Source organism: Temnothorax nylanderi, unplaced genomic scaffold (assembly GCF_030848795.1).
Source record: "Temnothorax nylanderi isolate EJ_2023f unplaced genomic scaffold, tnyl_v1.0 TNYL_tig0020_pilon, whole genome shotgun sequence".
NCBI classification, from domain to species: domain Eukaryota; kingdom Metazoa; phylum Arthropoda; class Insecta; order Hymenoptera; family Formicidae; genus Temnothorax; species Temnothorax nylanderi.
The window spans coordinates 1,301,322-1,314,061 of record NW_027249082.1 but is presented as its reverse complement, the minus strand read 5'-3'; the positions used below and the strand labels follow the sequence as shown (position 1 = coordinate 1,314,061).

General features: G+C 46.9%; 1 protein-coding gene across 9 annotated transcripts in view; it reads right to left on the bottom strand.

Annotated features, from left to right (window-relative positions):
- The window catches only part of LOC139769152 (uncharacterized), a 60,189-nt gene extending 50,362 nt beyond the window's left edge, over positions 1-9,827 (bottom strand). Inside the window, exons 1-3 of one of the 9 annotated variants that reach the window (XM_071699969.1) lie at positions 1,568-1,868; positions 1,000-1,092; positions 335-888 (exon numbers count right to left, since the gene is read on the bottom strand). In XM_071699969.1, the coding sequence (XP_071556070.1) occupies positions 335-888; positions 1,000-1,092; positions 1,568-1,679 (759 nt within the window). In that variant the 5' untranslated portion in view covers positions 1,680-1,868. Of the gene's footprint in view, positions 1-334; positions 889-997; positions 1,504-1,567; positions 1,869-5,595 lie in introns of those variants that run through there. The other 8 variants (XM_071699960.1, XM_071699965.1, XM_071699967.1 and 5 more) reach the window with 8 other exon arrangements.
- Positions 9,828-12,740: the final 2,913 nt, after the last annotated feature.

Sequence of the window (12,740 nt, the reverse complement as noted above, 5' to 3'; positions counted from 1 at the left end):
ATGTGTGTTAATTTATAAAGTTAATATATAAAAATGCGATGTAATATCTAATATTGTCACCAACATAACAGATAAAACAAAAAATGTACCCAAACTAAAGAGATTTGTAGAATGCTCGCAAAAAATTATGTTTGTATAAGCTTTGAGAAGAGAAATACACATGTTGCTCGTTTCTGTATAATTTTTCTTGATCAAGTCTCGAGATATAATGTAACACCCGCACGAGTTGTGATAAATGTACATATGTTACAATTAAAAGAGATATAAACGATATGCGTCGCCTATCTGGCGATACAGTTACAGAAGAGAAAAAGCGAGTACGATATCTGCGTACCTGAGAGTCAGACAAGAATCTTTCGCTAGGTGGGCCAGAAAGAGAAACGTCGTAGCTGCCTGAATTCTTTCTTTTCCTCTTCTCATGATGGGACTGGAGGTTAGGCGAGTCGCTATGTCTGACTCCAGTTTGCGTTTCTGGATCCGGTGACGGACACTTGTCCTCCGTTTTGTTATTTACACTATTATCGGTGAGGCCTCTGATCTGCAATGCCTCCGCTGTTTTAAGGAACATCGGTAGCAGATGCTGACTAACATTGACTTCGCCCTTATACATAAAGTGCAGCAACGCCTTCATTTCCGTGTCATTGACATCCTTGAGGAATATGATTGGATGGGGGTGGATGTTCTGCAGGAAAATGCTCTCGAAATACGGGCTGCATGCGGAGAGTATGGTCTGGTGCGCCTTGAAGGTCTCCCCGACACAGGCCAGGGTCACGTCGCAGAGTGCCTCTCTGGCGAGCAGCGAGCTGAGAACGTCAGTGAGGTTGGCTGGATGATTGTTCCACCGTAGACAATACTGCTGGTCCATCTTGTCTATCTCCAATCCCGACCCTACAACCAAACTAGTTGCCCTGAACTGTCTACATAAAAACTACTATGCTCAGGCTATACCAGGCTATACCAGAATGATTCCCTAACCCTTAAAAAAGCGCCAACTCACACACTTTCTCCACGCGCACTCTCCTATCGTCCTGACAATATCTCCCCGCAGATTAAATCGCGGCTCTCTAGGCCCACACAACGTCCTCCGCGCTTCTGCAAATGTGCCACATTGCAGTATAACTGTAAAACCCTTCAGGGTTCACGCCGCGCTACTATACGTGCAGAAAACATTTTTTCGCATAACCTTAACCGTGGACCGAACTAACCCGCGCGCGGATTTCTACGCGATGGGCCGCGGCACGGGCCGCCCGCGAGGTTAGATCGCTAATTGCGACGCAGTACGTGCCACCCACGTACACGATAATAATCCCGATATATTCGGAGGTGATGTTTTTGGCAACGTCAATATTCGCGAGGCTTGGGCGCCATTGTCGGCCGTGCTCTCGTCTAGCCTCCACGAGCCTCCTCGCGAAAACGCGATTTGTTTGTTGCCCGATTTTCTAGACGCACGTACCTACTACGCGCATCGCTCTAATCACGCGGATCCTACGCGGATTACGCCGACGCGGATCGCTAACGCCGCCGAGATACCTCCACCCCGAAATTCTACCACGTCTCGATTACTCACCTCTCGCAAACTTTTTGCCATTACAACGCCACCCGACCCTTAACGTCCACTGCCATACCAATCTGCCAATGCCTACGGCCTTATTTTTAAAATACTTTTGACCTTCGTGCATCTGCCGCGGGGAATGGCGCGAAGGGCGCTCGGATTCAAACGCGGTTAAGCGTACGCCGCGTCTTCTTCCGTACGACTGTGGGCGTTCAGCGTTGCTCGCGTCGCGGGCTTCGGGATGCCGCGGCCGCCGGTGCACGGCGATAAACGCGACGTCTCCCGCGCGAAATATACCGCGCCGGAATATAGAGAATTCGCGCGGCGCTCGCCGCCATATCGATCTGCCGTGTGCCGTGTGCCGGCGTTCTTATTTTCCAAATAACGCACGCCTTCTCGCGTTACGTCAGCCCCGCGACATGGCGCGCCAGTGCGCACAATTCAAACGCCGTGCGAGTCCACGCCGATTCGTTTTTAACAATTATCGTTAATTAATCGACTTCTGTAAAAATGATATAAACCAAAGTGATATGCACAGGTCGAAATATCGGTCGTTACCAATTAATATAATTGAATGTTATATAAATATCAATTAATATAATTGAAAATATTCTCGATTATCTCGTAATGTGTTTTGTAAAAAAAATATGTATCGTATAATTATATGTTAATCATAAATAAAATATTTATCTATAATCTATCATGTATTTATAAATTCGTCAAGATAAGTTTTTTAAAAGATGACAAATGGCAATAATTATTGTAAAATAATTAATCTTCTCTATTATCGATAAACGATTGCGTGATAGGTTCGCATTAGAGCTTAGATGACTCATTAAGACAAATGTCATTATCTTATTAACCGTTTGCCGCGAGCTTAACAATAATTTATTGCGACTTTAATCATAATATAAATTATATAGTTTCTCAACATCAACGTAAGAGATAGACTTCAACAACGCACAATCCGCGGAGTAAATAAAACAGTTACTATATTCAAAGTTGTCTTTTCAAGTGGCAAAGTTGCCTTTTCACATTCAGTAACTTAATTTCGTCTATTATCTCACCACGGTCCGGCACTCAATTTAACGCATACGTTCATTAGGAAACAAAGTTTGTGACAACGTGTTAGATATGTATTAAAATAATACTGATATGAAAAGAAGAAAGAAATCAAATTCACCTATGTACCTCTTTAGTCTTTAGTAAAAACTCATTGTTTAAATATGTATAAAACGATCAATAAATCTTGCTCATTTCACACGTTAAATTTTTGTCCAAAAGGATATAAATTGACTTGAGAAAAGAAGACAAGAGATTGATTTAAGAAAAGAAATTGTCAAAAAAATATTCTTGTATTATTACTAAAAGATATGAATATGTGATATACGTTGTCTCGTGTCAGTAAAGTTAAATTATTGAAAATTTCTTTACTACAATTACTTGTTACTACAATTTCGCTATCAATGTATATATTTTTATCCGAAACTCGTGTCAGTAATTATAAGATTTAATTAACGAGCAAGTTAAATTATTGTGAAAATTTTTTTACTACAATTATTTGTTACTACAATTTGCTATAATGTATATTTCATCTAAAACTAATCTCTGGAATTAATCGTCGCTCGCAAGACTTTGCAACACGCTTTACGTTATTTTATCTACTCATTTTACATCAAAGACGAGCGCTGTTGTGTAAGCGTACGCAAAATTAACGTATTAAAGACAGAAAAAGAATCGTCGCTGACTATTACTTTTTGTCTCGTTTTTCTCGCCAATTTACGAGACTACGGAAATCTTCGTCGCAGCTGAAAACGCGGAATTAAAATCATGCCTTTGAGAGTGGGGCTCGTTTAAATACCAACTGTCGAGGTACAACGCGACGAGTAGAAAAAGATATTCTCACGGTTTTCGTCCATTTGGAGTTGAAGGTAGAGCTTAACAGTTGAAAGAGCCGCGTAGCTCGTGTCGAGCAGTGCTCGATACAATAAAGCGAAAACACCGCGAAATCGCGTTTTCCATGCGTGCTCCATTTCGCGGAAAATCACGATATGCACGCGTGGAGACGCTTTAGCTTCATTTGGCGGTAATAAATGATAATTCGCGCAAATCGCGGAGAGTTTCTGATATTAATTTGACCCATCTCCCCTCCCCCTGCCGCTCTCTCACCGAACGATAATCGTGTTACCCCCGCGAAATCAATAGGCACCGGGGAAAATTGAAAAATCTCCTCGACCGAGGTTTCCAACGCGGATTTACAAGCTTCGAGCGGCTGTTAACAGATTTAATCCGCGCTTTCATCGGCATCGCTGGAAATTATGTTTCACGTACATATCCCGCTCAAAGACAGAAATGCGATACATAAAACACCCGTACGTTAAAACGATGATGCGATAAACGCGATGTAAAGAAGGATTCAATATTCCCGTATCCTCTTTTTTCCCCGGTTTTTTTTTTCGTGAAATAATGTCTGTATAATGCGGCTCGAAAAATGCCTAATTAATTGCATTTGCGACGAAATTGTCGCAGTGCGCGACGCAATATCTGTCGTTTAAATTCGATTTCACGTTTCCGCTACATTTCGAAATGCACCGGTCCGGCAGTTAGCCTGACCGGGACAGAATTCATTTCGCAATCACGGACATGTCCTAATTGTACCCGGTTGTTTCGTAATTTCCCGTTTTCCCTTAAATGAAATATTAATCGGCGAAATACAGAAACGTAAAAGCTGCATTTCCGTTTACTCGCTTGACTCGAAAGATACCTACTGAGAATAACATCGCGTTTAAAGAGCTCTTGGGACACCCGACGTGTACATGCATGTACGTGCATGTATATGAAGCATGTACAAAACTATATCTGGTTCTCTCGGCTAAAAATTTAAATTGTAACGTGTCAGCGTGTTATGTTGGTGGAAATGTCGTCCGTTTCCGAGAAACTTGCAACGATTCCTGCGAGCGCTCGATTCTAACTCAACGAGGAAGATATGAAAATTGGAATGACAGAAGAAATATCATTGGCTGTGAAAATTAAAACAAAATTTAATATTTAAGTACCGATGACTTTGGCCTCTTGCAAGATTTATGTTTATAGATCCCTAGACGCAACAATTATTAAATTATTATATTGCTCGTTACAAAAGAGTTTAGAAATCGAGGCACGAGATTTGTTTTAGTATGTGTAACTCGACCGAATCCCCGACTGCGAGTAATTACCCCGACTATGAGCCCGATTACGAGAAGCCGCGTTTAATTACACGTCGCACAGTTCCCTCCCTCCGCATTTATTAAACTAAACTAAACCCGCGCGCTGAAGACACTCTGATAGAAAGATTCTCTTTGGCCCGTCTTAATAACAACGTACGAACTTTCATAAGGACTAGATAATTACCTCTACCGTGCCTTGCGCCTTCTTAATTAAGCAAATCCGCGTGCATCCCGGTCTTTAACGAGCTATCCGCCGAGACAGTGTGATATTCAGCGATAGACAAATGTCATCCCATTCGTGTTTTCTGATAAACGTGATATAACGGAAATTATCTGAGTGAAACGCCGAGCTATATTTGAAGAATATCTTAATACAATCTCTGCTTGGCATCGCATTCGAATTCATCGGCAAGTATCGGTCCAGAAATTGTCTCATCCTGTTCGTTTTAATCTGCACAACTGTTTTCGACCTGTGCAACTTATGACTGCGCCTGGATGCATTGACGTTGCTTATCGTGAATCTACCCTTTTACCGCGCTCTACACAGAAAAGAAGAATATTCTTGATTTGAAAATATTTTTGGTTTCAGCGTGGAAATCTTGAAATAATATTATATCGAAATTATTAATAAGAAGATTATAAATTGTTGCATATATACGAGTATATAGGTACTTATTATTAATTTGACACTTCTTTTTTTCTGTGCACGTATCTAATATATATCCTTTAATATATCTAATTTATCTAATGGCCTGGTTAATATATCTTGGTCGCAAAATTACTTCTCTCCTCGTAAGACAAGATCAAATACTTTCTGTTGTCTCTTGGGAAACAGACCTGCGGGTGTCCTGTGTGCCGGCGTGACGTCGACGGGCATCGCCGCGATCATCCATCCCGCGATTAAGCGGGGGCCGACCTTGGCTCTTTGACGCCGGAAACGGTATCCGAGCCGCCGAAATGCATCGACGATCGATGTGCCGCAGCCGCAGCGAGCCGTGCGCCGGGAAAACCCGTTTCCGGCGCAGGGTTTGCGGCGCCATCGGCGCGCTTATCTTCCGGACGTCTTAGTTGATCTTCGGCGGGTAGAACTTGGCGCGCAGATTTCCGCCACCACGCGCGCGCCTTCTCGATCTCGATCCATTAGGCGGATCGACGCGTTTTCGTTTTTTATATTTGATTATTAAGCCATTCAGTTTCTTCTTGAGCAAAGTACAGTTCGCGAGGTGTGACAAAATAGATTTCACCGCTCCGCAAGCGGTAAACGTAGAAAAATAGAAGCTACTCGATTTTTTCTTTTTTTTTCGCTTTCTCCATATCTTTTAAATGCGAAATGCTAAAGAGACGCCAGCGTCTCTCTTTCTCTCCCTCCGAGGTTCCCGCTCGATGACGCGAATCGATTAGGAATTGGAAGTTCGAGTCCGTGACGCAAACAACGAGCGATAACGTGGAAACGCTCGGAAAAAGCTCTATATGTAGGACGCCCGTGCCGATAAAGGACGCGCCGCTGCACTCGGGCATGCATTTTCCCGACCACAATGCTGTCGAAGTACGGTCGAAGTGCGGAGCGAAGGGCGGGAGCGCGCGTTTTGAGCACGGGGGATCTTCAAACGAACCCTCCGATGTTTCTCTCCACGAAAGCGAACGTCACCGACGTACGTCGAACTACTTGTATACGTCGCGGGATTATCACGATGTCGCGCGCTCGCTCGCACCAAAATATTCCTCGCAGCGAGACGTACCTTGCTCGAGAGCCCGCTCCAAAATATCTTTCCCTCGAATGGCTCGAGAGACCGAGTGACGCCCCGAATAATAGAAACACTTTGAGACGTCCCGAGTAACTGCCCTCGAGAAGATGATGGGAGTCGGAAAACTTTGGGGAAACTAAACTCACGCGGGAGTCTCTCGCCCGTCTCTCCCGAAGAGAGGAACCATCACGAAGAGTTACTCGACTCGTTCCCGCGAGCTATCCGGCTTCTCGAAACGACTCAGAATCTCAGACTGATTTTCTCTCGACGTCCGTAGATAGCTCGCGGGAAGAAGACTCTCACCGATATTAGGGGAATTTCTTCATCTTTTCCCTTTTACCATTCGTTCTTTCGCGCGGAAAATCCCCTCGCACGTCCGATTCTGTTTCTTGCCGCGTGTCAAAAAGAGAGATCGTGGAAGACCGAGCGTTTACCCTCACCCACCCCCCCGGTGATCGAATGGATGCGTTTGTTTGGCAGCGAACTGCTACGACTTGAATCGGCGCCCGAACTTAGAAACTGCGCGCAACCACGACTACGACGACTATACGACCAGCGACGGCATAATGGTCGCGTCGAGGAAGATCGCAGAGAGGATTAAACGCGGACGTATCCGGGAAAACAAAGCGGCCCGGGACGCTCTTTGTCACGCCGGAAATAAAAAGGAACGGACGCGCCGCAACGGTGAAGTTGAGCGGAAAAGTTATCTGCGATTAGCGCGCCTCGCGATAAACGCACGATTAAATTTGCATAATAAGTGGCGGATTATTTCTCGACGACGTTACGCGCGGCAGATTAAAAATTAAGCTCGACGTAGAATCGTGCCGGCTCTAGCCACACGTGTATGTGTCCGTGTCTGTACGAGTAACGTGCCGCGTACATATAGTCGTTCGCGACGCGTGGGAAAAATGCGGCTAATGCTGAAATACGAAACCGGAATTAGCCGGTTAGCATTCGCAACGGCCCGCCGCATCCGTAATTAACGCGCGGCTATCTTTGCGCGAAGGCACATCTGTGCAGAAATTAATCGCGAGGAATCGATAGCGCGGTATCTCCAGCATACCAATCGTCAAATATTGTACTTTCCGACGCTAATTATCGTTGCTCAAACAAGAGCACCTACGACGCGGTGAAATTTGCATCAAGAAAAGACTCAACTGACATTTCATCTGTTTTACTATTTGACAGTCTCGAAGTTTGGACTTTAAAGTGTCAATTTTCTACAGTTAAATTAATATGTTTTAATGTATACATAATAAGTTCGAATATTTTTATAGAAAATGCACATGTTTCTAGCAATATTCTTTCTTATACTTTTAGATATTTTTTCATTTCGTTATTTCATAAATCATTTTATTAACTTTGTCTTTCCTTAAATCAGGAATGACGAAATGAGATATTCCTAAGACACATCTCTCGAAGACGCGACGTATTTCATTGGGGGAAACAACCGGTCACCGTGATGTGTAGATGCGAAAATAAAATTTATGTTTAAGATATTAAATTTTTCAGCGATTGTGACCTATCGCTAAAATTCTACTTTATCAATCGCTTCCATTCGGACGAGAAGGCGGAAGCGCGAGATAAGACCGTTTCGCGAGGCACGTTCCTCGAAAGTGCGACATATTTCATCGGGAATACCCATGTACCTTTTATTGCGGGCCAGTAATAATACTCGCGCGAATGAATCGCGAAAATATGGAAATTATTCGAATCCGGCCGTGCCGTACCACCGCAAACAACTGCATCCCTGCACCTGCATCCAAGCAGCTTCCGCGATTCACCGAGTAAACGCGAAATCCGCATACGTTATCCCGCATTTTTCCCGTTAATAAGTCCGCTAATACCTCATTCGATTTATATTCGGGGCGATAATTGCATGCCGATGGAACACGTTATCGAGGGCAGTTACGATATTAATATTCAGCGATCGTTCAGCTATGAATTTAAAGATATCCCGCGATTATGAAGGTTTTGCGTCATTTTGTTTTCCCGACACGATTTCCTTTTCTCAACGGCGATCATGCCTTGTTGAATTTTCTACTCACTTTCTCAACTTTTCGCGCTGTCGATTCCGCTTAAGTATTTGGTGGCGCGGTCGAGCGCTGTCCGAAAATGTTACGGTACACGCGTACCGCTTCCCGTCGATGCAAATTTATTCGCAGCGTCTCTCAGCCTCGAATATAGCGCGCTAGCGAGGGGAAAAACGAGCTGCGAGCGACGACGCTTCGCGGCGAGCAATTTCGGGCGAAGCCGGGTGATGTGACGCGACGTCGGCGTCGTGACGCAGGATGGTACCTTCGTCGTCCCTCCGTCCGCTTTCCCGCCCACCCTCCGCCACGGCGGAAGAAGTCGGACGGCGGAAATGCGCGTGCCGTCGATCGCGCGATCGATAGAATCCCCCGCGCGAAGTTGCGGCGTTCCCGCCCTTTCCCGATCCGTCGGCGTCGCGGTAAATAGCGACGCGAGAGCGTAGCGCGGCACGGCGCGGCGCGTCCCGCCACGGCGCGGGCGCGGCGAGGGGTAAATCGCGATTCCGACACGCCGCCGATCCCGTGCAGCTCGACATCGCCGACTGGTCTCGGGCGCGTCGTTACCTGGTTTACTGAAATTCGTGAACATGAAATCCCGTCGGCTTCCCGCGGTCTTCGGCGGCGCGTAGAGCCGTGCCGTCGTCGTACGTGATCCTCTTCGGGCGCAGACTGCTCAAAGACAGGTGGACGATCTTCCGCGGTGACGATCTTCCGCGGGGATGACGAGGAAGGTCCCTCTTCTGCTGGTGCCTCCAGAAGCCGGGCCGGACCGGACCGCTGCCGGACCTCCGTTTCGGCCGTGCCGGAAGTCTTCTCGGATGTGTTTACTTTCGCGCACTCGGGATTGCAGACAAAACTCGCACTCGTATTCGTACTCTCGATACGCACGCGGAATTCTTTCAGCTTACTTCGTCCATCGTCTGCCGTTTCGCGCGCACGATCCACGATCCACGATCAGCGAGATTGAGATTCAGAAACGGTGCGTGACGCACGTTTACGCGCGGATCACAGCGGAACCCGTCTGACGTGTCGCGGATGACAGAGGGTGACTGGCGCGCGCGCGAGACGATGCAATCCTTCGTCGGCGACGACGACGGGGACGGTTACGGCGCAGTGAGAAGCAGCGGCAAGCGAGTCCGTCAGGGAGGACCAACGGAGTGGCGTGTGCACTAAGTTGGCCGCGGAGCGCGACTGAGGCCAAGGGTGGCACCGAGAGAACGCGAGAGAGGGTGGCGTGGATGCAGGTCGACGTGTACGCTGCACGGGTACATCCCCCCTAATGAATGCACCAGGCATGTGCGAGGGATTTTATGTTCACCGCCGTCGCCGCCGCCGCCGCCGCCACCGCCGCCGCCACCGCCGCCGCCACCGCCGCCTTCCCTCCGTTTACCCTCCACTACCGGCACCACCCGAGAGAACCAGCGCCGCTACCCCCGGTCGCTCTCTCCAACCTTCCCTCCCACACCACCTTCGTTCGTCCCTCCGTCCTCCTCATCACCCCTGACCGACGTGTCCTCCGCCTCGTCTCACCCTCGCGAACCTCCCTCTCTCCCCCCCTATCTATCTCTCTCGCTCCTCGTCGTCCTCTCGGTGCACCCGAGTCGGGTTGAATCCCCTTTTCGCGCGCCACCCGATAGTGCACCCGCCACCCAGCGCAACCAGACGCGCGCCGGTTCCCGGGTCCGGCGTGGGGCGGTTTTGCCCCGTATGGCGGAAGTCCCCGCCGCGCGCTCCTGGGGCTGTGCCCGGTTTTCGCCTCCTCCTGCGTGCCTGCGGACGTACTCTGCACCCGCCGATTGGTACGCACAACTCATCCGCCCGTACGCGGATCCTCTCTCCTATGCACCTGCACACGATTGCTCACCCACCCCTCGTCTTTACCCCGGTCGTATCCCTCTCGCACCCTCGGCGAACACGCAACACCCTCGTCCTTCCGCAAACTTTCGTCCTCCACCCTCACCCCCCTGTTTTGTCCACTAACTCTTCCTCCTCCCTCTTTCTCTCTCACGTCCTGCTCGCTGCTGCTCGCCACCTCCGTCGCTGGAGGTTTCTCGGTCTTCGTCATTTGGCCCGCGCGTTTATCTTCGTCGAACCGTGCTCTCGATATTCGAGTCTGGATCCGCAGCCGCATATTCTGCATCAACCGCCCGCGCCGGGAACGTCGCGGAGATCCTCCGGCGGTTGTCGTTCCCGAGTTCCTGGCACATCCGCGGCTGTAAGGAGCGCGAAACATATTCCGCGTCGTTCCGCACCGAAGCATTCTCCGCGGGACGATCGATAAATCGATCCCGCGCTGGGGTTGCATCGTTGCTCAAGAGCCTCTTCATGCAACGGTCGTTACGATCGATTTCGCGTTAATTTCTCGATACCGCGGCTTTTTAGAACTTTCAGTCAGTGTCGAATGTTCTTATTCGGCTACAGCTGTTGCCTCGAGGAAGTTTCTTCACTCTCCGCGGCAGAAAATAGACTCTGTAATAATTCTATAAAGATCAACGCGCCAACAGTCATGGAGTTCCGCTGGAAATTCGATACACATCTTAGCCCTTTCGAGCGTAATGCATCGCCAATTTCGAGTGTAATTCCGTTACCTTGAGACTTGCTTTGTGCTCCGAGCGAGACCCCGTCTTTGCAATAAATTCACTTAGCGGCAGGCAACTTAGCGCATTGTATAACGACCGGGCAAACGTACTTCCCACATCAAACATTTTTGCGCTTGCTGAGCTCTCAGACCGTTTACGCGATTGTGGAAAGGCAGGGAAAGTCGGCGTACCGGAGTACGCGTTTCTCAGAGTTCGAAAAATCTACGGAGTCATGTACTTGAAGATGAAATGCAAATTACCTGATTAAATATATACGTTTACATGTAAACCTTAGGACTTCGTACCTAGGAACGTAACTTTTTACGCCTAGCTAACGCGCCTTCTTGTAATGAGAGATCTACGAGGTGAAAACGAGGTTGCACGTCGGAGCGCGCCGCAATTATCCCGAGCTTAAGACTTAACTTTCGTCTGTAGTGATCTTATAAAACGTAAGATCACTCTCCTTTTTATAAGTAGCCGATTACCGGTTTCCCTCCCCCGCTTCTACGACGTAAAAATATTTGCTACGTGATAAATTATCGCGAGAGAACATCGTCTCTTTATTATATTATTTTAATTAAATCGCGCACACCGTTCTTCACGTCGCTGCTGCGTCTTCGTCATCGCTGCAGCGGCAGCGACGTGCCTAACGGTAAGGCTGGCGTTAACGAGGCGTGGCAGCAATCCCTGTCTTACGTTAATATTACAGTGGTTAGATACCCATCGCTCACCCTTACGGGCCTTGATGTAGGATAAAGGTTTGCGAGCTGTAAGCGCACATAGCACAACCAAGAGAGCACCGTAACTAATATATCTCTCACTTGAAACTTGCGCAAATCTTAATTTAACGAGATAAATTATTATCATATTCTTTTTAAAAAAATTAGGTTACATGTAAAACAATTAATTAAAATAATATTCATAGAATTAGTTTTTTTCTTTATTATTATTTATAGATTCCGTATGGAAGTTCTAGATAAACATTTAATTCGTCCAGGTGACCGTCTTTGACAATCTTTATAGAATCTTTGAAAATCAAAATCTTGACGCAAAAATTAAAAATTTTGTGAGACTGTAATAAATATTATAAAAAATGTTTTATCAGGTACCATCAGCATAATTCTATAAAATTTAACGGATAAGGACTTCTGGGTGCTTGCCGAGCGTACCTTATAAAGATCAAATTGTAATGATTAGGTTCAAAGAACATGAATGACAAACAACATTCTCTAATTTTAATCTTAAGGATAAAATATTTTTTCGTTCTGCAACAATATCAGCATCACTAGATCTCTTAGGGCCGGTTTCACCAACGTCGATTAACTGTAACCTTCGATTAAACTCACTCTTCGTCTCTTTCAAAGGGGGACAGTTAGAAAGAGATGAAGAATGAGTTTATAATCGAAGGTTACAGTTAATCGACGTTGGTGAAACTGGCTTCTTAGTAACTCTACCGTGACATTACTGGGGATGTTTTATTTAAGCGCACTCGCAATGAAATCGCTAAGTGGCCGAGTTACTACATCGGCGATCCGTCGGAAGAGGAAAGAAGCCACAATCCAAGTAAAGAGAGACGGGTGGCTGCTCTCTCAATGGAGGAGGCTTAAGCGGCATAGGTTAATAGT